We start from the raw sequence: 21,690 nt of genomic DNA, 5'->3' as shown, positions 1-21,690 counted from the left end.
CAGACAAGGTCTTGGTCTCCCTCATGAATATGTATGAGGTCCTTCCATTTTAAAGACTGACTAGATTATGCATACACTATTGTGTCTCTCTCGCCTGGGCTTAAAACCAGATCCCCGACGGGCCTCAAAGCTGTGGTCCGGCTCTTGCTGGCGGACATCCTCCCCAACCAAAGCCCTTTCATCGCCAACAAAGCTCTCGGCTCTCTTGGTTTGCTCTTGTGTTTCCTCAAGAAGGACAACAAGACTTAGCTCCCGGTGAGGTGGGGAGAACTGCAGCAGACAATGTGTTGCGAGCACTCATTAAGTGTGGCCTGCAGGGTTCTCCTTGCAAGGCCCGTATGAATTCCGGGCAGCTCCTACCTGGAAAATGAGGTCATAAATAAAACAGAGACCTCGGGCTTCCAGGAACTTTTATTCTCCATTCTCTCTCCAAACACCCACAATGACCTATATTTTTGACTGAACGAGATCTACCCAGTAAACGAGACCGGGGCCCGGGAAATAGCTGTCTTTCCTCCTCGTTCCCGAAACCCTACAATTCTTCCTTTGTCCTGGGCTTCGGCTCTCTCTGGGGAGGCCTCTTTGGCTTAGCAGCTTTCTTTGTGACTTGATCTCCGCCAACTGGCTCTTCCAGCTTGGTCATATTCTCCAACTCCGGTAACTTCCGTGCCGGTAACTCTTTCTCCTGAGGAGGTATTTCCAAGTGCTCGGGGATCTCTGCTTCAATCTCCTCATCTGGCTCCACTGACATTAGCTGGTAAAAAAAAAAAAAAGGAAGGGAAGGAGGGAGGGGCGAGAGAAAGATAATGAAATGAAAGAGGCCTGCCAGAGGGGCTAATTGTGGTTAGAATCACCGCACCCTGATTTTCTGGAAATGCCCAGAGAGAATTGGTGATCGTCCTCAGGGATGCATACGCCCATTTGTCTTGGATGAGGAATTCGCCCTGTGCGTGAGAGTGCTATGGGGAACCACTCTTCTTCCCCACAGTCCACACAGGGGGCTACACCCATGCCATGATCTGAAACCAGCACGTGTTTAGAGCCTTGTGACAATCTCTGTCCCTCCCTGGGAAGTGACTGCTTGGGATGAAAGCCAGTGGAGAGAAAATAGAGGCAGGGAAGTTCTGGGCCCCTGAAGCTATACAAGTATGGGGTAACTGAAGCCGGTGTGACTTTTGCAGCTGAAATGGGACCTGATTGCTAAATGGCACCTTCTAGCAGATGACCTGAGACCGGGACAAGCTTTTAAGTATGAGTCAGTGGGGGGTGGGGTCGGGGGGGACCAGAGAGATAGCTCAGTGGATAGGGTGCCTGCCTTGCAAGCAGCTGACCCGGGTTCAATTCCCAGCACCCTTTCTGGTTTTCCGAGCCCCACCAGGAGTGATCCCTGACATGGCCAAGCTGGATGTGACCACCCCCCTCAAAAAAAAACAAACAAAAATAAGGAGATTTGTCCGCCCACCAGGAGAAGAGTACTAAGGGGCAGAATCCCATTGAAGACATGGGATTCGAAGCTCAAGAGCAGTGGACCCGGGGAAGCTGTCTGAGGAGCTAGAACCTCAGGGTTCTAGCCCTTCCCCACATTCCGGAAGTCTGCCGTCCCTGCTTGCCATCAGTGCCTGAAATAGCCGTGCAAACTGGATGTCTGTTCCTGCCTTCTCCACATCTCCAGCAGGCACCTGGTTTCTCAGTGCCTTGAATTCTTGGCGGTTCTACGCGACAAAACCACCCAGCGGGAGGCTGCTTCTGCCTTACCTCCTCTTCGTCCTCCGTCCTGGCCTTGACTTGGCCCTTCAGGAAGTCAGTGAAGGCCTCCAAGGTGTGTTCGCCCTTATACTGGACAACCTGGAAAGATCCAAATGGTAGTTTTTCTTCCCGCACAAACTCTCAAGGGTTGCGCTGTAGGTTAAGTCAGAGGTCAGATTCCTGCAGGCAATGAGCCGGTTCTGGAATCTTTCTCGACCTCCATTCTAAACAGCCTAAAGTGGGCAATCGTGAAGAATCCTCCTTCCCAGGATGCAGTGGGGAAGGCCAGAGCCACAGAGACGGGTGGCCGGGCTTGGACCCTGGCTTCCCCACAGTGGGGTGTGGTCCAGTTTGCTTCCCACTCACCCTGACTCTGTAATGGTTGTTGTGCAGACATCATGGGTTCTCATACGAAAAGCTCTTCACATTAAAGAAATAATGCTATTTCTTTAATAGTATTATTAAAGAAAGAGTAAGTGAGGACTGGAGTGATCGTATAGTGGGTAGGGCACTTGCCTTGCACATGGCCAAACCGGGTTTGATCCCTGGCATCCCATCTGGTCCCCCCTGAGCACTGCCAGGAGTCATTCCTGAGTCAGAGCCAAGAGTGACTGCTGAGCATCACCAGATGCCCCCCACCAAAAAAGAAAAAAATAAAGAATAATGGAAACGTCATGAAACATTGGACCATGATCATTGCTCTGTCATCACTAACTCCTCCTTCCAGAGGGCCGGATGCAGCGTACGCTAGCACTTGGCATAGACTCTTTCTTTACCAGATAAATGAAAATCGGTGACACCCACTCTCAGAAACCCTCCCGGCTGCCGCCTCCCACACCCCCTGCAGCTGGATTGCTCCTTCATGGTGCTGCGCTCACGGTTCTTCCCACCCTCCGATCAGCATTGGGCTTCCTGTCCCTGGCTCACACCCCTTCTGATCCTATTTGAGTCCCTGCCCTTCTCCAAAGGCTCATGTCTGCACCAAGACATCCGGCCACCTGTCTGCCCTCCACACAGCCCCCCCCCCAACCCCCAGGGTCCCGAGATGGGCCCAGATCATGATGTCTCTCTCCCACACTCCACCGGGCTCTTCTCAGGAGCAGAGAGGCGGGCTGCTCCTTCTTTGATTGACAGCCGTGCCTAGGGACACGGAGAGGGGGTTGCAGTGACACCAGTGATATTTGTGGAATAGAAGACATTGTTCCCTCCTGCGTTATTCTACTTCTAGTAGCATTACATCCCCAATAACTTGGGGAGAGCCCCCCAACTTCACTCATGGGTTTATCAGAGGGAACCATGTAACTCCCTCCAAGCCATTTAGGGACTTGGTCACCTAAATGCCTACATCCACTCGACCACAACGGTCAGGGGTGAGCAACTGACCTACCGGGAGCTCAAGAGGACGTAGTCTGGGGGCTTCTGTGAATGTGAACTCCTTTCACTGAGTGTGAGGGGGTGGTAGGGGATGGAGCGGGGTCGGGGGAGAGCTCGTTTAGCAGAGGGAGGGGCTGGGGAGAGGGAGAGACCGCTAGTGTTGGTAACGCAGCATTTTCAGTTCCAGGAGTCCCCAGAGGCGCCTCACTTCTTGGGAGTCCGTGGGAAAGAGCCGGAAGAAGGGGTACCGGTCCAGGTACGTCGGCTGGAGGTCGTTGGCCGTGATGTCAATTCTGGCAACGGTGACTGTGGGGTGGTTCTGATACCGTCCGCCCAGCTCCTCCAACACGGGGAACAGTGCTCTGCACTTTGCAGACCAGGGTGCATCTGGAAGAGAAGGGCTGCGGCTCAGGCGGACAGTGAATGGACTCAGAGTCAATACCCTCACTCCCCACACACACCATCATCCCCACACACACTCACTCCCCACACACACCATCATCCCCACACACACTCACTCCCCACACACACCATCATCCCCACACACTCACTCCCACACACACCATCATCCCCACACACTCATTCCCCACACACACCATCATCCCCACACACTCACTCCCATACACACCATCATGCCCACACACACTCACTCCCATACACACTATCATCCCCATACACACTATCATCCCCCCACACACTCACTCCCATACACACTCACTCCCATACACACTATCACTCCCATACACACTCACTCCCACACACACCATCATCCCCACACACTCACTCCCATACACACCATCATGCCCACACACACTCACTCCCATACACACCATCATGCCCACACACTCACTCCCATACACACCATCATGCCCACACACACTCACTCCCATACACACTCACTCCCACACACACTATCATCCCCACACACACTCACTCCCATACACACTATCATCCCCACACACACTCACTCCCATACACACTCACTCCCATACACACTCACTCCCATACACACTATCATCCCCACACACACTCACTCCCATACACACTCACTCCCATACACACTATCATCCCCCCACACACTCACTCCCATACACACTCACTCCCATACACACTATCATCCCCACACACACTCACTCCCACACACACTATCATCCCCACACACACTCACTCCCACACACACTATCATCCCCACACACACTCACTCCCATACACACTATCACTCCCATACACACTCACTCCCATACACACTATCACTCCCATACACACTCACTCCCATACACACTCACTCCCCACACACACTATCACCCCAATACACACTCCCATACACACTATCACCCCCATACACACTCCCATACACACTCACTCCCCACACACACTCACTCCCATACACACTCATTCCCCATACACACTCACTCCCACACTCACTCCCCACACACACTATCATCCCCCCACACACTATCATCCCCACATACACTCACTCCCACCACACACACTCACTCCCCATACACACTCACTCCCCACACACACTATCATCCCCACACACACTCACTCCCCATACACACTCACTCCCCATACACAGTCATTCCCCATACACACTCACTCTCCATCACTTCCCATACACTCTGTCACTTCCCATACACACTCCCCATACACTGTCACTGCCCATCACTCCCCATACACACCCTCAACTCCTCACACACACCCTCAACTCTCCACACACACTGTCAACTCCCCACACACACCAGCACTTTTTTCTGGCTGTTCCACCCCCCTCCCTTTAAATAGAATGTTATTGTACATATTGAACCCAGAGTCTGATTTCAATGAAATAAGCTAGACGTAGCCCTGCCTTCGGACATCTGTGAATGTTTAGTGAACATTTAGCTCATTTGGTACATCTTCTTTTCTCTGAGCTTTCCATGCCAGTCAAAAAAAAAAAAAATCCCAACAACTCTCGAAGTGAGGAGATATGTATAAAAATAAAAAGAAAAGGCGCAGGTGAGGGAAGGGACGCCTCACCGCACCGTGCCAGGCACAGGGCCTAAGGCAGCAGCCGTCTCTCCCGCCACCCGAGTTCGGTAGCCTCCGGCCACTTCCCCCACCCCGGGGAGGTTGATGGCGAAGATGTGGCAGGCGAAGGAAGGAACGGAGCCATGATGGTTGGTCTCACTTGCAGTTTATTCCAATCTTCCCTCTATACATACTCTCCCCGACCTCTCTACACCTTTCCGCCCTCTATACACTTTCCGCCCCTATACACTTTCCACCCCCTCACCTTCTCTCTGAACCCCTTTTATTCATCATGGCCCTTCCAAAGGGCGCAATACATTGACGTCACCAAAAGCACCAAAAGATCTTACAGGAAGAACATTGAGGCAACATAATTCTCTTGTATCTGCAGGCCCTTAATCTAGGCCCCCGGAAAGAAGATACAAAAGCAAAACCAAAGCCTTCTTTGGGCTGAAAGCACTCGGATTTAGATCCCAAAGACCAGGCTGGGCTGCAGCAAGAAATCTACATGTCAATTACAAACTAGACAGCACCTGAAATTTATATTCCAAAGACTAGGCTGGGCCAGAGCCTGGAATCTACAAAGTCAAATCAAACCTGGCTAGCACCTTAGATCTGCAGGTCAAAGATCAGCTAGGTTTCTGTGACAAAAGGTTTCTGTGACAAAACTCCAGAAGGCAGCTGGAAAAGGGGAAATATTCCAACAGAGATATGTTTTCTAAGAGGTTCAGCTGCTGGCTCCAGGCCACCCCGGAACTAGCAGGAGGAACTGGGATGTGGAGACCGGGTGACCAACTGCCTCTCAGCCCTGTGAGGAAGGAGGCGCCCTGGAGTGACCAGCTACACCTGTCCCCCAAGAGGGAGACACTGGGCTTCCCTGCGGGCAGTTCCCGAGCCTGGCCCAGGCTCCCGGTGCTCTGGAGCTCCGGAAAGGAGAGAATAAACGTGGCCTGCTCATTGTCTCTCCCAAGTGTCTGGCGCCACGGATGAGCTTCCCACCATGTTCCATCCACCCTCGACCCCCCTGGCGCTCCACAGGCCCCGGTGGGAACACAGGGGGCATTAGCGGCCATCACCCCAGAGAGCCCATCTGACAGCCTGCTTCTAAGAAAATGAGGCTGTTCGAGCCTTTTACCGGAACCAAATGAGGCACTTTGCTAACTCCAGGGGTCAGAGAAGCACGGGAGCCTGCCCTGTCTCTCCTGGAGCAAGTGCCAGGACCCATCCTCACCCCGGGCCCGTCACAGGCGCTGGCCCCGCGGTGGGAGCCCATTTCCATGGGGTTTTAAAAGGCCACGTGATGGGAGGCCGCCCTCATTTCCAGCCTCCAGGAAATAACAGCCATCGGAGTGGTCCTTAAACTTCCTGCCTTTCAGCTCTCCCTGTGACCTGGGCTCAGGGGCGCCAGGTATCTAGGGCTGGACTTCTCCTGATCTGGGGCCTGAGGAGACCCACTGGCACGAGTTTGGCTGTTTTTGTTGAGAAGCAACAGAGAGAAACTTATCGTACGTCCTCAGTCAATAGTGACCCCACCAGTGTCGACTGAGGGACGTCCTGAGAGCGTCAATGTCAATGAAAACACCCTGGCTTGGGGGCCCCATGAAAATCAGGGGGAACACGGAGAAAAGGGGTGCCCAGTGGGCACTGGAGACAAGAATGGCAATAGTCTGGGGAGGTGGGGAGAAGGGGGAGGTTTACTGTGGTTCTTGGTGGTGGAATATGTGCCCTGGTGAAGGGATGGGTGTTCAAGCATTGTGTAACTGAGACTTAAACCTGAAAGCTTTGTAACTTTCCACATGGTGATTCAATAAAAGAATAAATTAAAAAATAAAATAAAATAAAAATAAAAAAGAATGGCGATAGGGTACCCGAAAGAGCGCACAGCACCAGCAGGAGCAAACTCTGAGTGCAGAGCCAGGAGGAAGCCAGGAGGCACTGCCGGGCACGACCCCAAAGATAGAAATTAAAAAAGAGCATCTACAGGGACCACAGCTGTGGTGCTCGTCACGGGCCGGCGTCTTGCTAACCACCACTCTCAGCCTGCGCCATGTGTGATTCGGCCCCCCGAGTTGGCCTCACCAACTCCAGAGTCTGTTCTGGAGTCTCGGGTGTAGCTCCTGGATTCGGGTCCCGTCCCAGGCCCAGCACGGACTCGTGTTTTCCTCACCTCCTCAAGACTGTTTTGTCACTTGTAAAATGGGAGCGGCCATAGATCTCCTTTGGAAAGTGTGTTCGAATCAAACGGGACAAAGCAGAGAATGGCTCCACGGGAGGCACAGTCAGGTCATAGAGGATGAAATGAACATAGAGGGTGAGAGATGCTCATCAGGGCGAATCTCAGAAGCCCTGTGCTCAGTGGGAGGACAAGTCCAGGCACAAAAGCACATGGCATTGTTAAAGGGATATACTGGATAACCTTTCAGTGTCTGTACTACAAACTATAGTGTCCCAAAGGAGAGACAGAGAGAGAGAGAGAGAGACAGACAGACAGACAGACAGACAGACAGACAGACAGACAGAGACAGAGAGAAAGAGATCAGGGAGGGAGAGGGAGGGAGGTAGGGAGGGAGGGAGGTAGGGAGGGAGGGATGGGAGGAAGGAGTGGAGGGAGAGAGGATGGATGGATGGAAGGAGGGAGGGAGGGAGGGAAGGAGGGATGGAAGGAAGGAGTGGAAGGAGAGAGGGAAGGAGGGAGGGAAGGAGGGATGGGAGGAAGGAGTGGAGGGAGAGAGGATGGATGGATGGAGGGAGGGAGGGAGGGAAGGAGGGATGGAAGGAAGGAGTGGAGGGAGAGAGGAGGGAGGGAGGGAGGGAAAAGAAAAGTGCCTCAGGGAGGTGGGGGGAGGAGGTGTGAGGGAAACTGGGGCATTGGTGGTGGGAAATGTACACTGGTGAAGGAACGGGTGTTGGAACATTATAAAACTGAAACCTGATCATGAACAACTTTGTAACTGTGTATCTCCCTGTGATTCAATTAAAAAAATAATAATAACATAGGAGCACATGATGTTGAATTCGTTGATGTCAAGCATAAGCACAGATAGAAACAAAACTGTAGACACACCTGGCTATACCTGGCCAGCACAGAGCTCATGTTTAGAACAGCAATCAATGACTAGGATGCATCAGCATTTTTGTTTGTTTGTTTTTGTTTGGGGCCACACTCGATGGTGCTCAGGGCTTACTCCTGGCTCTGCACTCGGGACTCTACTCCTGGTGGATTCTGGGGGCCAGCTGGATTTCTAGGAATCAAATCCGGCTTGGCTGCGTACAAGGCGAATGCCCTACATGCTGTACCACCTCTCTGGCCCTAAGGTAAGAATCCTTATTGTCAGAAACAGCCAAAGACCTGGACCAGGATGTGGCGAGTATCCCACACAAGCCAAGGACTTTTTGGGGGGTGCACTGCATTGGAAGCTACAATGAGTCCTGATCCAAACACTCTAAATATCTAAGGATACTTTGGGACATGGGGTTTGGATATGTTTTAGAGATCTGGGTCTCCAGGAACTTGGGAGTGACATGTGTCAAGTCAGGAAGGGTGTCTTTGGAGATACTCACAGAACATCACAAACACATCCCGTGCCTTGTCAAAGACAACGGAGTTGAAGTTGTCCCCAACTAGCTGCTTCACCGGCTGCTGGTCCCAGAGCTTTGGAAGCTCTTCACTCGACTGGTGTTTCTGGAAGGAAATTGGAAATTCAGGTCAAACCGTTTGCTGCAAAGGGGCTAAGAGTTGGGACACAAGTGGCCACACCAGAAACACCAGGACGTTTCATAGCCCCCACAAATGTCCTGGGAGGTTCTCTCTCTCCAGCACTGGCCTGGAAGGGATGCTGAAACGGGAACAGTCCGGGATGTTATTGCTTTAAGTGGGTTCAACCTGTGGCGTGATGTTGTTCAGTGAAATCAACCTGCAATTGACCCCGGCGGTAGTAGGCATGGACTCGAGGAGGGGGTGAACTGTGCCATCCAAATTCACAGAGGAGGCTCGCAAACAGATCTCGGAAGAGATCAACAAACTGCAGAGATGCCTTCAGACCCGGTGCCAGGCTGAACCTTATACCCCGGGGCACCCGGGAGGGGAGTGGGTGAGTCCCACCGCCTACCCTAGCAGAGCCCCGGCAGCCAAAAACCCCCAGAGCCCAATCGCTGCCATGCTCACGGCTGATCTCCACAGGGTCGGATGAGCCTCATCCACGAATGAATCTGTTGAAAACCTCAGGCATGCGGGTTTTGTGGCCAAAATCTCCGGCTCTCTTGGGTGCCGAAAGTAGACCATAGACCGAACATGATGACCACTCAATACCTCTATTGCAAACTACAACTTCCAACAGGAGAGAGAACAAAAGGGAATGCTCCGCCGAAGAGGCAGTGTGGGGTGGTGGGGGTTGGGTGGGGGTGGCGGGAGGGCTACTGGGAACATTGGTGGAAGAGAATGGGCACTGGTGGAGGGATGTAAACGAAATGCAAACATGAAAGTTCCTAAGTTTGTAACTGTACCTCACGATGATTCACTAATAAAAGATTTTTTAAAAAATCTCCCAGCTCTCTTGGGGCCGGAGTGATAGCACAGTGGGTAGGGTGTTTGCCTTGGACGTGGCCAACCCGGGTTCGATCCCCGGCATCCCATAGGGTCCCACAAGCACTGCCAGGAGTAATTCCTGAGTGCAAAGCCAGGAGTAACCCCTGAGCATTGCTGGGTGTGACCCAAAAAGCAAAAAAAAAAAAAAACCAATCTCCAAGCTCTCATGGAATTGGGGATGGGTGACCTCTCCCATCCCCCCCGTTCTTCCAGGAGCCGGTGGTCACACCCACAAACTGCCTCCGGCACCATATAAGCTGATCATGAACAGTCATGATCCAGAAACTCACAAATAAACCCTGGAGGAGATCAAAAAGCTGCAGAGATGCCTCCAGACCCCAAAGTCACCATCCAGTTAAAATTTTTTAACTCCAGCTGTATGTATCAGAGCTTATTTAAAATTTCAAAATACCCGGAGCAACAGCTCATACTCTACAAGGCTGATGTACCAGGAGTAGCACGCGTTGGATGGAATGCCAGGTAGGAGGCAACCAATCCCAATTAAAATATATATATATATTAGCAAAATAAAACAAATTCACAAAGGAGGGAAAGGATGAAACAGGAGGGCCAGAGGGAGGAGACCACAGGAGGAGGAGACGGGTGCTTGGGAGGGAACGAAGAGGCTGGGAGGTGGAAATCTGGTTTTCAAGGAGATGCCCTCTCCTGGGGGTGGGCAGGAGAGCTGGTGACCGAGGGTGACACAAAACGTCTAGATGGGAGGACGATGTATGAGGCGAGACAGCAAGGCTGCCCCAGGCACGTGACGTTTGCAGTCAGTGAAGGGACGAAGGCATCCAAGGACAGCAATGAGGGAGGGGGCAGCCTGAGGACCAGACCCGAGACTCAAAGTTTCCTCAGACTTGGGGAGGGAGGAGGAGGAAGGGGATGGCTTTGGACGTGGCAGGGTGGCCATGCTCTCGGCAACAACCACTTGCATCAGAGAGAAACAGCTTTCATTTGGGAAAGGCCCCCCCAAAAAAGCTGGGATGTGGGGGGAGCGATGAGCCACTGAAGGCCACTAACAAGGTGACCGGACATTCTAGTTTGCCTGGAAAGTCTTTCTTCTATTCCTGTTATTCTCGAATGCTAAGGGCTTGGGGGGGGGGGGGTGCACTGGGGCCACACCCAGCAGTGCTCAGGTCTGTGTTCCCCGCTCAGAGTCTCAAAGCCGACAGAAGTGTGAAAGAAGAGATAGATGAGTCGGAGGGTCTGCCTGGTTCAAGATTGGACTTACCTTGGCTTTGTTCTTCAGGAAGCTCTGGCCGAATTTCTTGAGCTCCTCATAGGTTATCTCATCCGAAGGCATCTTATACCTGGCGTCTGCGCTTAAGTTCAGGATTTGGACACAGGGGATGTCAACCTCTGTGATCTGGAAATATTCGAGGATGCGGCGGTTTCTGGGTTCATCCGTGTCCATCAGGATGAACAGGATCTGCCGAACCAAAGAGAAAAAAAAAAACATTTCCCTGGATCCCATATGGGGGAGGGAAACAGCTGGGGGGCTTGGGACCCCTCGGGAAGATGACAGAGACTTGCACGCTGCACGCCAGACGCTGCTTTCACCATCCTGGAGCACGTCTCCCATCCTACATGTGTGGGAATTCAGGGGCTGGCTTCACCCTGTTCCCTTGGGCAAAACAGTGAGGTCCTTTCTCTGTGCTTTCCTGTCCCTGCCTGTAAGTGGGTGCTGTAAGAGTACCCACGCTGAGAAGTCAATCAAATGACAGCTATGAAGGCTGAGTTCCGGGGGCGAGCAGGTAGGCTGACCCTTAGAGGCCAGCTCTTAGGAGTCTGCATTATTCTTCCTATCGAGGACATCCACCCAGGGCCAGAAAGAGTGAATGCCACGGGCAGGGCGCTTGCCTTGCATGCAGGTGACCAGGGTTCAACCCCCAGCATCCCAGATGGTCTCCCAAGCCCACCAGGACTGATTCCTAAGGGAAGAGTCAGGAGTTACCCCTAAGCACCGCCAGGGGTGGTAACAAAATAAACAGAAAGGACATTTGTTCACTCAGCCAATGTTTATGGGGCTGACCTGACTGACCCCTCGGCACTGGAGCTCTGACTGTACCCACAGTGACGAAATCCACGCTGTCATGAAGTCCAGGTATGAGTGGAGAAAGACAGAAGTGGAGGACGCTGATGTACCCAGAGCACACTGCAAGTGCCAGACCAATCTGCGAGTGCCAGCTGATACTGGCACCTTCCAGTTAGAATCCTGATGATGGGGGTGCAGTGCAGATGGGGTAAAGTTGGGTCTTGGTACTGATAGAAACGTAGAAAGAAAACTATCTGCAGAGGTGGCCTGGAAACAGGAACTGTGGGGTGAGTTGGGAGAATGTGGATTCAGGCAGTGAAAATGGCCAAAGCAAAGGCTCAGGGCTGTGGACGTTAAAATTCAGGTCTCTACTTGAATAAGACTGGGGGGCTGGAAAGATGGAGCCCTGGCATACAGAAGGCAGCAGGGTGCCAACTCCAGGCTGCCTGGCGTCTCCCCCAAGAAGGGGCAGAGTCCTCCTTCCCTGCCTAGAGGAACTGTGTTGTAAGCTAGCATTGCATCAAAGAAGAACGTGAAGATCACCGTGGTCTCAGTGAAAGAGCGGGGAGCATATGGAGATTACTGAGGTCTCTGCAGACCCCCAATAGTCACTCTGTTCTGGACATTCATCCAACAAAGTATTCAGGGCCCTGGTAAGTGCCAGACACTCCTGCAGGTTCTGGGTAGACCCTCAAATCAGACATAGCTAAGCCCCCTCTGGCGTATTTCCAGCCAACAGTGGCAAGAGGTGACCAAGGTAAGATGTAGGGTTTGCACGGAGGAAATATCACTCATCCACTTGTTTATCTTTGGCTCTGAAATACAGCTCACGGTTGGTATCGGGACACTTGCTCATCGGCAAACAGGCCATTTGTCACCTCATCCCAGCATCAGTTCCACCTAGATGGAGGACCTCAGTCTAGAACATAATCATTGAAAGGAAACTCTGGGTCAGCAGTGACGCGAGTGACAGGGGAAACAGACCGCACTCAGTGTAACTGCGTCAACAGTCCTCAAGTTCAAAGTTGAATTAACCAGGAAACAAATTGACAGGAGGAATTTCTGCCATGAGAGCCAACTTCTTGGGGGAAAAAATAAATGTGGGGGACAGGAAGGAGCTTGAAAATGAAATCCATGAAGCTTGAAAATGACATCCATGCCCTTGGCGGCATCACTTGGTGTTTATTTTGGATTTTGGATTTCAACATTCTCATTGTTTTTGTTTGCTTGTTTGGATTTCAGAGTCATCTTCTTCAGAAGGAAAATGTCTCCTCTTACTGCCCAGTTTATAAAGAGAAAGAGTAAGTCAAAGGCTCCATGCTCAGCTTCTTTCTTTTCTCTCTCTCTTTTTTTTTTTTTTTTTTTTGCTTTTTAGGTCACACTCGGCGATGCTCAGGGATTATTCCTGGCTCTGCACTCAGGAATCACTCCTGCTGGTGCTCAGGGGACCATGTGGGATGCTGGGATTCGAACCCGGGTCAGCCACTTGCGAGGCAAATGCCCTCCCCGCTGTGCTATCGCTCCAGCCCCCGTGCTCAGCTTCATACACACAGTTATGGTGCTTGGGAAATAGGAATCTGTTTTAGTAGGCAGTCATGATGACAATACTGGCGACCAACACCATTGCTTGTATAACTGCTCATTAGACAATCAATGCACACCTCTGAGTCTCACCAACCTTCTCCCTTTTTGCACACAGATAAGAGGTCAGACACCTTCACCCAAGGCAAAGCCGCCTGGAGGAGGAGGAGAATTTCAACTCAAGTCCTGGGGTGCAAACACAGCAGCACACCCAGCAGTTATCTGACAGTCTTTGAAGCTTCACTCCTTGAAGCGCATCTTAGTCCCCCATTTCCAGGGTGGGCGGGGTCCTGCTCTTTCCGTCCCCCACCTCCGGGCCAAATGCTAACCCACACATCCACGGTCACCCACTCTGGGTGAGCCGGGCTCCATTTCTCAGAGAAGCGGTGAGGCTATCACGTTTCCATAGCTGACCTAGCACGCAGATGAGGAAGGAGGAGCAGAGATCTGATAGGGGAGATAAGTCAGGCAGAAGGAAGGAGTTACACATGAAGGGTAGGGGGCTGGGGAGGTGGGGGGAGGAGGGGAGGTATACTGTGATTCTTGGTGGTGGAATATGTGCACTGGTGAAGGGATGGGTGTTCGAGCATTGTATAACTGAGACTTAAACCTGAAAGCTTTGTAACTTTCCACATGGTGAATCAATAAAAGAATTTTTAAAAAATTAATTAATTAATTAATTTTTAAAAAAACCTGAAAGCTTTGTAACTTTCCACATGGTGATTCTATAAAAGAATAATATATATATATATATATATATATATATATATATATATATATATATATATATATAAAAGAGTCACCAGAAAAAAAAACAAAAAAAAAAACTAGTCAGTGGGACTGGAGATCCGGTACAAGGGCTAAGGTACTTCCCTTACATCTCATCAGTCCTCGTTCGAATACCTGGCACTCTATATGGTTCCCCGGCACCAACAGGGGACCGCTCCTGGGCACAGAATCAGGAATAGCCCCTGAGCACCCACCGGGCGTGGCTCCCCCCACAAAAGCCCAATCAATGAAGTTAATCAGTAGAGTAACGATAAGCAAACAGGGACATCGGTATATAAACAGATCTGCGCATTTTCCCCTAGCTTGAATCGGAGCCTCTTTGGGCATCAAAGTTCACAGGTCCCAAGATCCCTTCCGAGGATTGTACCTTGTTCTGGAATTCCTTCGCTGCCAACTTATAATCCTGGATGATGGGGTCAGATGCCTCCGACGTTTTGGAGACAAAAAGCATCATGTGGTTCACAATTTGCAGCTCATAGATCAGATCCTTTGTCTGAAACGACATGGAAACCAGGTCATCCCCTGCACACAGCCATTCCCGCCACCCTTCCCCTCCCTGCCCACCGGACCTCGTGCCCACTGACCTCCAAGTTGTACTCAATAACCAGATGGGTAAGTTGTCGCTTTATGACCTGCCTGAGGTCCTGCTTGTTGTGCATGTCGTCGACCAGCTCCTGGCGGACCACAACTTTCCCCTGGGAAGCAAAACACGGCAGGTAACTCTTTCCATGATCTACGCACTTAGTACTGGCAAATGGCGCCGTCTCCCCTCCGGGAGCCCAGGAGCACCCAACCGTGACAGGTGACACATTGTGGCTGTATGTAGGCGTCTGGACAGCTGAGCACAACAGCTGGTGGGGGAAGGCCGAGGTGGGAGTGATGAAAAAGGCCCCTGGCTGCCGTGTTTTGAAATCCACCCCACTACCTGTCCTGGACAGAGAAATCTGTCTCACACTTATTCTAACAAGTGATAGAAGTGCCGGGACACTCCAGCAGTCTAGCTCTGGGAATTGCGGGACTTCTAGAAGAGACGAAACTGAACTTTCTATTTTAAGTGGGGGTTGGTTTGACTTGTGGTGGGGGGTCACACCTAGAGGTGCTCAGGGAGCACTCCCGGTAAGCTTGGGGGACAAGATAGGATGTCAGGGATTGAACCAGTGAGCAAGTAAGTGCCGTACACATGGTGCCCTCTCTCCGGCTCCTATGCTGGATTTTCCAAGAATACCAGGGCAGCCCAAATGGGCTCTCACCCAACTATCATTCCTTCCAAAGACCTCTATCCTGATCTGATGGCTCCCCAAGTCTCCCTGCTTTCTTCCGAGGCATTTCCCCCAATAAATCTTTGCACATCGAGTCCTGTAAGGTGACTGCCACATAGAAAGGTCTGAACGAACACAGAGGCTGAAGTCTCTGTGGCCCAGGATTGAAGTTGGGGAGGGAGGGGCAGGGGGAAAGAAAGCAGCATCTCTCTCTTATAAAGGTAATAAATGATTATCCTCATTGCTACAAATTCCCCTCTCTGGCACGAGTCTCCTCCTCGGACCCCTGCACAAGGCTTCTGTCTTCCGATCTCTTTTCTTGATTCCCAACACCCCCCACCCCCCGCCGCACCCCGCCAACACCTCAGCCAGATTGATGTGGTTAGAATGCAAATCTGGTCATGTTCTCTCCTTGCTTAAATGCCTCGCTGTCCCTGTTGTCCTCTGGCACAAGTCCACCCCCTTTCCTGGGGATGATTATGGTCTAATAATACCACTTGAGCTTACTGAGGGCCTAGGCACTGTCCACCGTGGTTTTGAGCAGGCTTGACATGTTAACCATTTCATCCTCAGAACACCCTGAGCTATGCAGTGTGGTTCCCCCCTGCAGGTGATGGTTGAGAAAACTGAGAATGACTTGTGGCTGAGCTAAGGATGCTAAGCTAGTCACAGGTGGTGGGAAGAATCCAACCCAGGTGGTCTTACTCTCGGGTCCGTGCCCCACAGTTATGGGTTAGAACATGGACCACAGTTAGAAAACCGGCCAACTCACCTAGTCGAATTTTCCAAGTTTGCTACCTGGCCTTAGATTTGGGGTTTGCGGGCAGTAGGGGGGTTATTCTGTAGCATGAGCATATTATGGTGTGGTTCAATTTTTTTTTCAGAATTTCATTCCATAGTTTCTGGGATTTGTTGGATGCTTTCTAAAGAAACCTCAGGGTTTTTTTTTTTTTTTGCAAGGTTAGAAAGAAAAACTCTCCCTGGATGTCTTCTAATCTGACCATGATTTTATTCTTGTGTTTTTAAATCAGGGCTTTGTGTTTTTAAATGAGGGATCAATATAGAATTTAATTTGCTGCAATGAGTGATGTAGGGATTCAGCTCTTGTTTAGCTTTCTAATAGACACCCAAATCTTTCAACACGAGTCATTAAAGAGTGTGTCTATTCCCCCACGAACCTGAACTATCAATCATCTTCATTATATACTGAGGTTACCATGACCATGCACATCAGTTTCAGAACTTTTGTGTTGTTTTTATAGAAAAATTAAAAATCCCACAAAGCCACAAATCTGGGTTTTTTTTCCTCCATATTAAAACCCATTGGGGGACTTCCGGTGGCACAAGTGAAATGCTGTGGCTCAGAGAATTCTCTGAAAATCAAACCAAATAGGGCATCATGGAATCTGCCTCCTGTGTGGGCTTGGGCAAGTAACCTAGCCTCTCTGAGTGATATCTATAAGGAACATGATTATTGGGAGGATTTGGTGTTGAATGGGAGTCCGATCTATCTACAAAACAGACCTCAGTCTAGACCAAGAGGGTCCCAGATTTATTTGACCTACACACACTTTTCAGGGGGAAAAAATCACTCAGGACCACCCCCTCCTTCAGTTCCAGTCCCATTTACTTGAAGCAAATTATCAGAAAGCGACAACAGATCCCTCCTACCACCTGCTCACCTGGGTCATGCCCCTGGACACCCCCCATTCCTGGGGGCATTATGGCTGGCTTTGGGAAACACCAGTCTCGAGCAACACGATTCACCAGAACTTTCTAGAAATGCTCCATAAATCCACACTGCCCCATACGGCGAGGCAGCAAGCTCGTGGGCCTCTCTCACACGTAAACGGTGGCTAGTTTGCCTGAGGAAATGACGCTTTGATTAATCTTATGATCCACCGAGGCAGGCGTCTCCTGGGTGCCACACGGGGAGCTCAGACCTAGATTCTGGAAGGGAGTGGGGGGAGGCGTGGGAACAGTAGTCGGGCTCATGAGGAGCTTTGAAACTCTACCCTGAACACCACGGGAAGCCACCAAGGGCCTTTGGATAGAAAGCCGGAAAGTGACCCGCAGAGGAGAATTTGGGAAAGAGTGCTGCTTAGAGGACAAGAGAACACGTGGCAGACATCGGCAGTCGCCACGGGCTGGAGAAGATGACGGTCTCTTGAGTTAGAAGGGTCTGGAGAGGGGCTGGAGCAATAGCACAGCGGGTAGCGCGTTTGCCTTACACGCGGCCGACCCGGGTTCGATTCCCAGCATCCCATAGGGTCCCCTGAGCACCACCAGGAGTAATTCCTGAGTGCAGAGCCAGGAGTAACCCCTGTGCATCGCCGGGTGTGACCCGAAAAGCAAAAAAAAAAAAAAGAAGAAGAAGAAGGGTCTGGAGAGGAACGGGGAGATGAAAGGATTAGATTTGGGGGGCATAGGGCTGGGGTCATGACTTGGTTATGAGGACTGAGGAAGAGCGGGGAGTGTTAGACTGGTTTCTGAGTGTCCTGGCTTTGCTCAACTGGGTGGGGGAGATGGAAGCACAGCTGAGAGAGAGAGAGAGAGAGAGAGAGAGAGAGAGAGAGAGAGAGAGAGAGAGAGAGAGAGAGAGAGAGGAGAGACAGACAGACAGACAGACACTGGAAGCAGACTTGAGGAGATATCAGCTTTCAACTCCGGCACCTGGAGACAGCTGATGATGGACTCAAAGGCCTGAGGGTGGAGGAAATCTGGTGTGAGATGGAAAATTTAAGTGTTGGGGACATGGATGGCAATTGGCGCTAGTGAGTAGGAAGGAGCATGAGTCTGTGCGGGGTGTCGACTGGGGTCTTAATTAAGGGCATTTACTGGTTAAGTCCAGGAGTCCAAACAGGGGGCTTCCAGGAAAGAACGTCCGGAAAGGCCGGAGAAATATCAAGAGTTCATCATTCCACAAAGGTCAGCTACTCACACGTGGCAGAGCCAAAATTTGTAGCCCACGTCCCCACATGCATGCAGAGTCCCCTGCCTTGAGGACTGGCCCGTCCCCACTGGCCAGTAGGTCCAAGTCTTACCTTCTTGAACACCAGGACGCTGTCCAAGATGACGTGGAAGCCCCCGGCAGCATTGCCAATGGATATCACGCCGAAGGGTAGCTCCGGGAAGTCTTTGACCGTATCATAGAACAATTCCGCCACTTCTTCCTCTAAATCCTGTTCGGGGGGAAGATGTCCGGTTTGAGCAGACAGTGGAATGTCTGGGACAGCGGGCATGGGGGCCACGTCGTCTTCTTAAGTTCCAAGACCCTTTTCAGGGGCGAGTCAGGTACAGGTTTCCTCTCTGGCCCTGTCTAAGGGCAGAATACGCAGATCCGTGCCAAGCAACGGGGGGAGCGGGTGGGCTCTTCTCCAAGGAGGAGAGGGTCTTCACAGAGGGAGTGAGGTTGTGCCAAAAGCAGTAACCACAAGTCTCACAACAGAGACGTTACTGGTGCCTGCTCGAGCAAATCGATGAACAATGGGACGACAGTGCGACAGTGTGACAGGGACTGAGACATTTGAGCATGGGTTGTCCAGGGAGGGGGGATTAGGACCATGGCCAACAATGCTCAGGGTTTTCTCCTGGCTCTGTGCTCAGGGGTCACTCCTAGTGGTGCTCAGAGAACCAGACTCGGTACCAGGGATGGATCTGGGACGGCTCAGGGGCACAGCAACCACCTTGACCCTGAGCACGTAGCCCAGAAGAGGCGACTGATTTGAACACGCACGGCGCCCAGTGCAAGACCAAGCACCGCCGTCTCTCGGTGTCAAGGGTTGGCCAAATTACACTCTCAATTATTTGACTTAAAAGGAAACTGGGATTTTTTTCCTCCCCAACTCGGGATGGCACAGTCCTAGAAATCACACCCACGTCTGACTGCTCAGACTTGAAGCATCAAAGAAAGCCCTTCTTCCAATCAGAAGCAACGTGCGGACTCTGTAGTGAGGTGGCCAGTGCCAAGGAACTGCCTCGAGGCCAGTCACACCCTAGAAACCACCCGAAGGGCGGCTCAGCACTGGCCTCTCTCCGCTCCCGTCCACCCTGGCCACTAGCTTCTCCTCCTGCTTCTCTCGTGTCCTGCCGGTCTTAGGAAACCCGGGCGTGCCCCCAGAGAAGCACGCCAGCTCCAAGAGAACCGGCCTGGAGTCTACCCCATCGCTCCGCGCTCCTCACCCCTGCCCTGCCCCGAAGGGAACACTCACAGCTCACTAAGCCCCGGGCTGCCCCGCACCTGGAAGAAGCCCATGATGACCAGGGGCCTGGAGTTCACAAAGATGACCGCCTCCTGCATGTCAGTGAACAGGAATACTTTCTGGCGAATTTGTCTTCTCAACCAGACGACCAAAGCAGCCGACTCAACCACTCCTGGAGAGAGACAGACAGAAACAGAGACAGAGACAGAGAGAGTGACAGAGACAGAGAGAGACAGAGATGGAAAAAGAGACAGAGAGAGACAGAGAGACAGAGACAGAAAAAGACAGAGAGAGACAGAGACAGAAAAAGACAGAGAGAGAGATAGAGACAGAAAAAGACAGACAGAGAGAGACAGAGACAGAGATGGAGAGTCAGAGAGACAGAGACAGAGACAGAGAGAGACAGAGAGACAGAGACAGAGAGAGACAGAGAGACAGAAATAGAGAGAGACAGAGACAGAGAGACAGAGACAGATACAGAGAGACAGAGAGAAACAGAGATGGAGAGTCAGAGAGAGACAGAGAGAGAGACAGAGACAGAGAGACAGAGAGACATAGAGAGACAGAGACAGATATAGAGAGACAGAGACAGAGATGGAGAGTCAGAGAGAGACAGACAGAGAGACAGAGACAGGGAGACAGAGAGACAGAGAGACAGAGACATGGAGACAGAGAGAGACAGAGAGACAGAGACAGAGAGACACAGAGAGACAGAAATAGAGACAGAGGCAGAGAGACAGAGACAGATACAGAGAGACAGAGAGAAACAGAGATGGAGAGTCAGAGAGAGACAGAGAGACAGAGAGAGACAGAGACAGGGAGACAGAGAGACAGAGACAGAGAGACAAGAGACAGAAAGTTCAATGGATCCCATGGAAGTTTCCTTTTCAAGCCGGCGCAGGGCCAGTCCTCACCCCCCTCCCCCCTCCCCCAGTGCCCGGCACCCAGACTGGAGCACTGACCACAGGAGTAAGTGAGCAGCACCCCGCACAGCCCCTGGCCCCACAGGGACTGTTGGAGCGTTGTCCTTATGGTCCCAAATTTGCCGAGAAGGCACAAGTGTTTTTGAGGTGCCAGCGGTCACCCCAACGGCCAAGTCTGGCCCAAGCCCGGGCGGAAGCAGGCCCTGCCCCGTTGCCTACCCACTTCCCGGGGGCCGGGAGACGGGCCGGTCCATCCCACTACTCGGCTAAACCAAGCACAGACCCAAAGACCAGCCAGCCCGCGGCCGGGGACTCCACGCTCTCAAGTCCCCATGGCCTCCAGGGAGACACGGCAGCAGGCCCCCCCACTCTCGGGGACAAACAGCAGAAGACTGGGTTTCTGAGACCGGACATACAGGCCATCTGGGGGGACGTGCCAGGGCGTCGGAATGGGCACAAGGGGGCAGGCTTGCTGGGATCGTCCATCTCACATGATGCCAGATAATATAAATATGATGCTAAGTTCTGCGATACAACTGAACTCTCTCTCCTCTCTCTCTCTCTTTCACTCTCTCTCTCCCTTTCTCTCCCTCTCTCTCCCTTTCTCTCTCCTTCTCTCTCTCCTCTCTCTCTTTCACTCTGTCTCTCCCTATCTCCCTCTCTCCTTCTCTCTCCCTCTCCTCTCCCTCTCTCTCTTCTTTTCTCCCTCACTCTCTCTCTCTCCTCTCTTCCTCTCTCTCTCCTTTTCTCTTTCTCACTCCTTCTCTCTCCCTCCCTATTTCTCTCCTTTTCTCTTTCTCTCCTTCTCTCTTTCTCTCCTCTTTCTCTCTCCCTGTCTCTCTCTTTCTCTCTCTCTCTTTCTCCTCTCTCCCTCTCTCTCTCCTTCTCTCTCTTCCTCTCTCCTCTCTCTCTCCCTCTCTCTCTCCTCTTCCTCTCTCCCTCTCTTTCTCTCTCTCCTTTTTTCTTTCTCTCTCCTTTTCTCTCTTTCTCTCTCTCCTCTCTTTGTCTCCTCTCTCTTTCTTTCTCTCTTTCTCTCTCCCTCTGCCTCCCTTCCTCCTTCTCCTCCCTCTCTCTCCCTCTCTCTCCCCCATACTACTTCTAGTTCTGTGCTTGGGAGTCACTGGTAGCAGTGCCTGGGGAGCATGTGGTTCTGGGGATTGGACCCGGGCCTCTTGCTTGC

At 51.7% G+C, this 21,690-nt stretch overlaps 1 protein-coding gene across 1 annotated transcript in view; it reads right to left on the bottom strand.

Annotated features, from left to right (window-relative positions):
* Positions 1-532: 532 nt before the first annotated feature.
* PDILT (protein disulfide isomerase like, testis expressed) overlaps positions 533-21,690 on the bottom strand; it is a 33,529-nt gene continuing 12,371 nt past the window's right edge. Inside the window, exons 6-14 of the mRNA XM_055136803.1 lie at positions 19,626-19,759; positions 18,430-18,567; positions 14,711-14,821; positions 14,494-14,619; positions 10,953-11,150; positions 8,692-8,812; positions 3,329-3,507; positions 1,756-1,845; positions 533-754 (exon numbers count right to left, since the gene is read on the bottom strand). Of these exons, the coding sequence (XP_054992778.1) occupies positions 533-754; positions 1,756-1,845; positions 3,329-3,507; positions 8,692-8,812; positions 10,953-11,150; positions 14,494-14,619; positions 14,711-14,821; positions 18,430-18,567; positions 19,626-19,759 (1,319 nt within the window). The remainder of the gene's footprint in view (positions 755-1,755; positions 1,846-3,328; positions 3,508-8,691; positions 8,813-10,952; positions 11,151-14,493; positions 14,620-14,710; positions 14,822-18,429; positions 18,568-19,625; positions 19,760-21,690) is intronic.

This window comes from Sorex araneus, chromosome 4 (genome assembly GCF_027595985.1).
Source record: "Sorex araneus isolate mSorAra2 chromosome 4, mSorAra2.pri, whole genome shotgun sequence".
Taxonomy (NCBI): Eukaryota; Metazoa; Chordata; class Mammalia; order Eulipotyphla; family Soricidae; genus Sorex; species Sorex araneus.
This window is presented reverse-complemented; position numbering and strand designations above follow the sequence as displayed.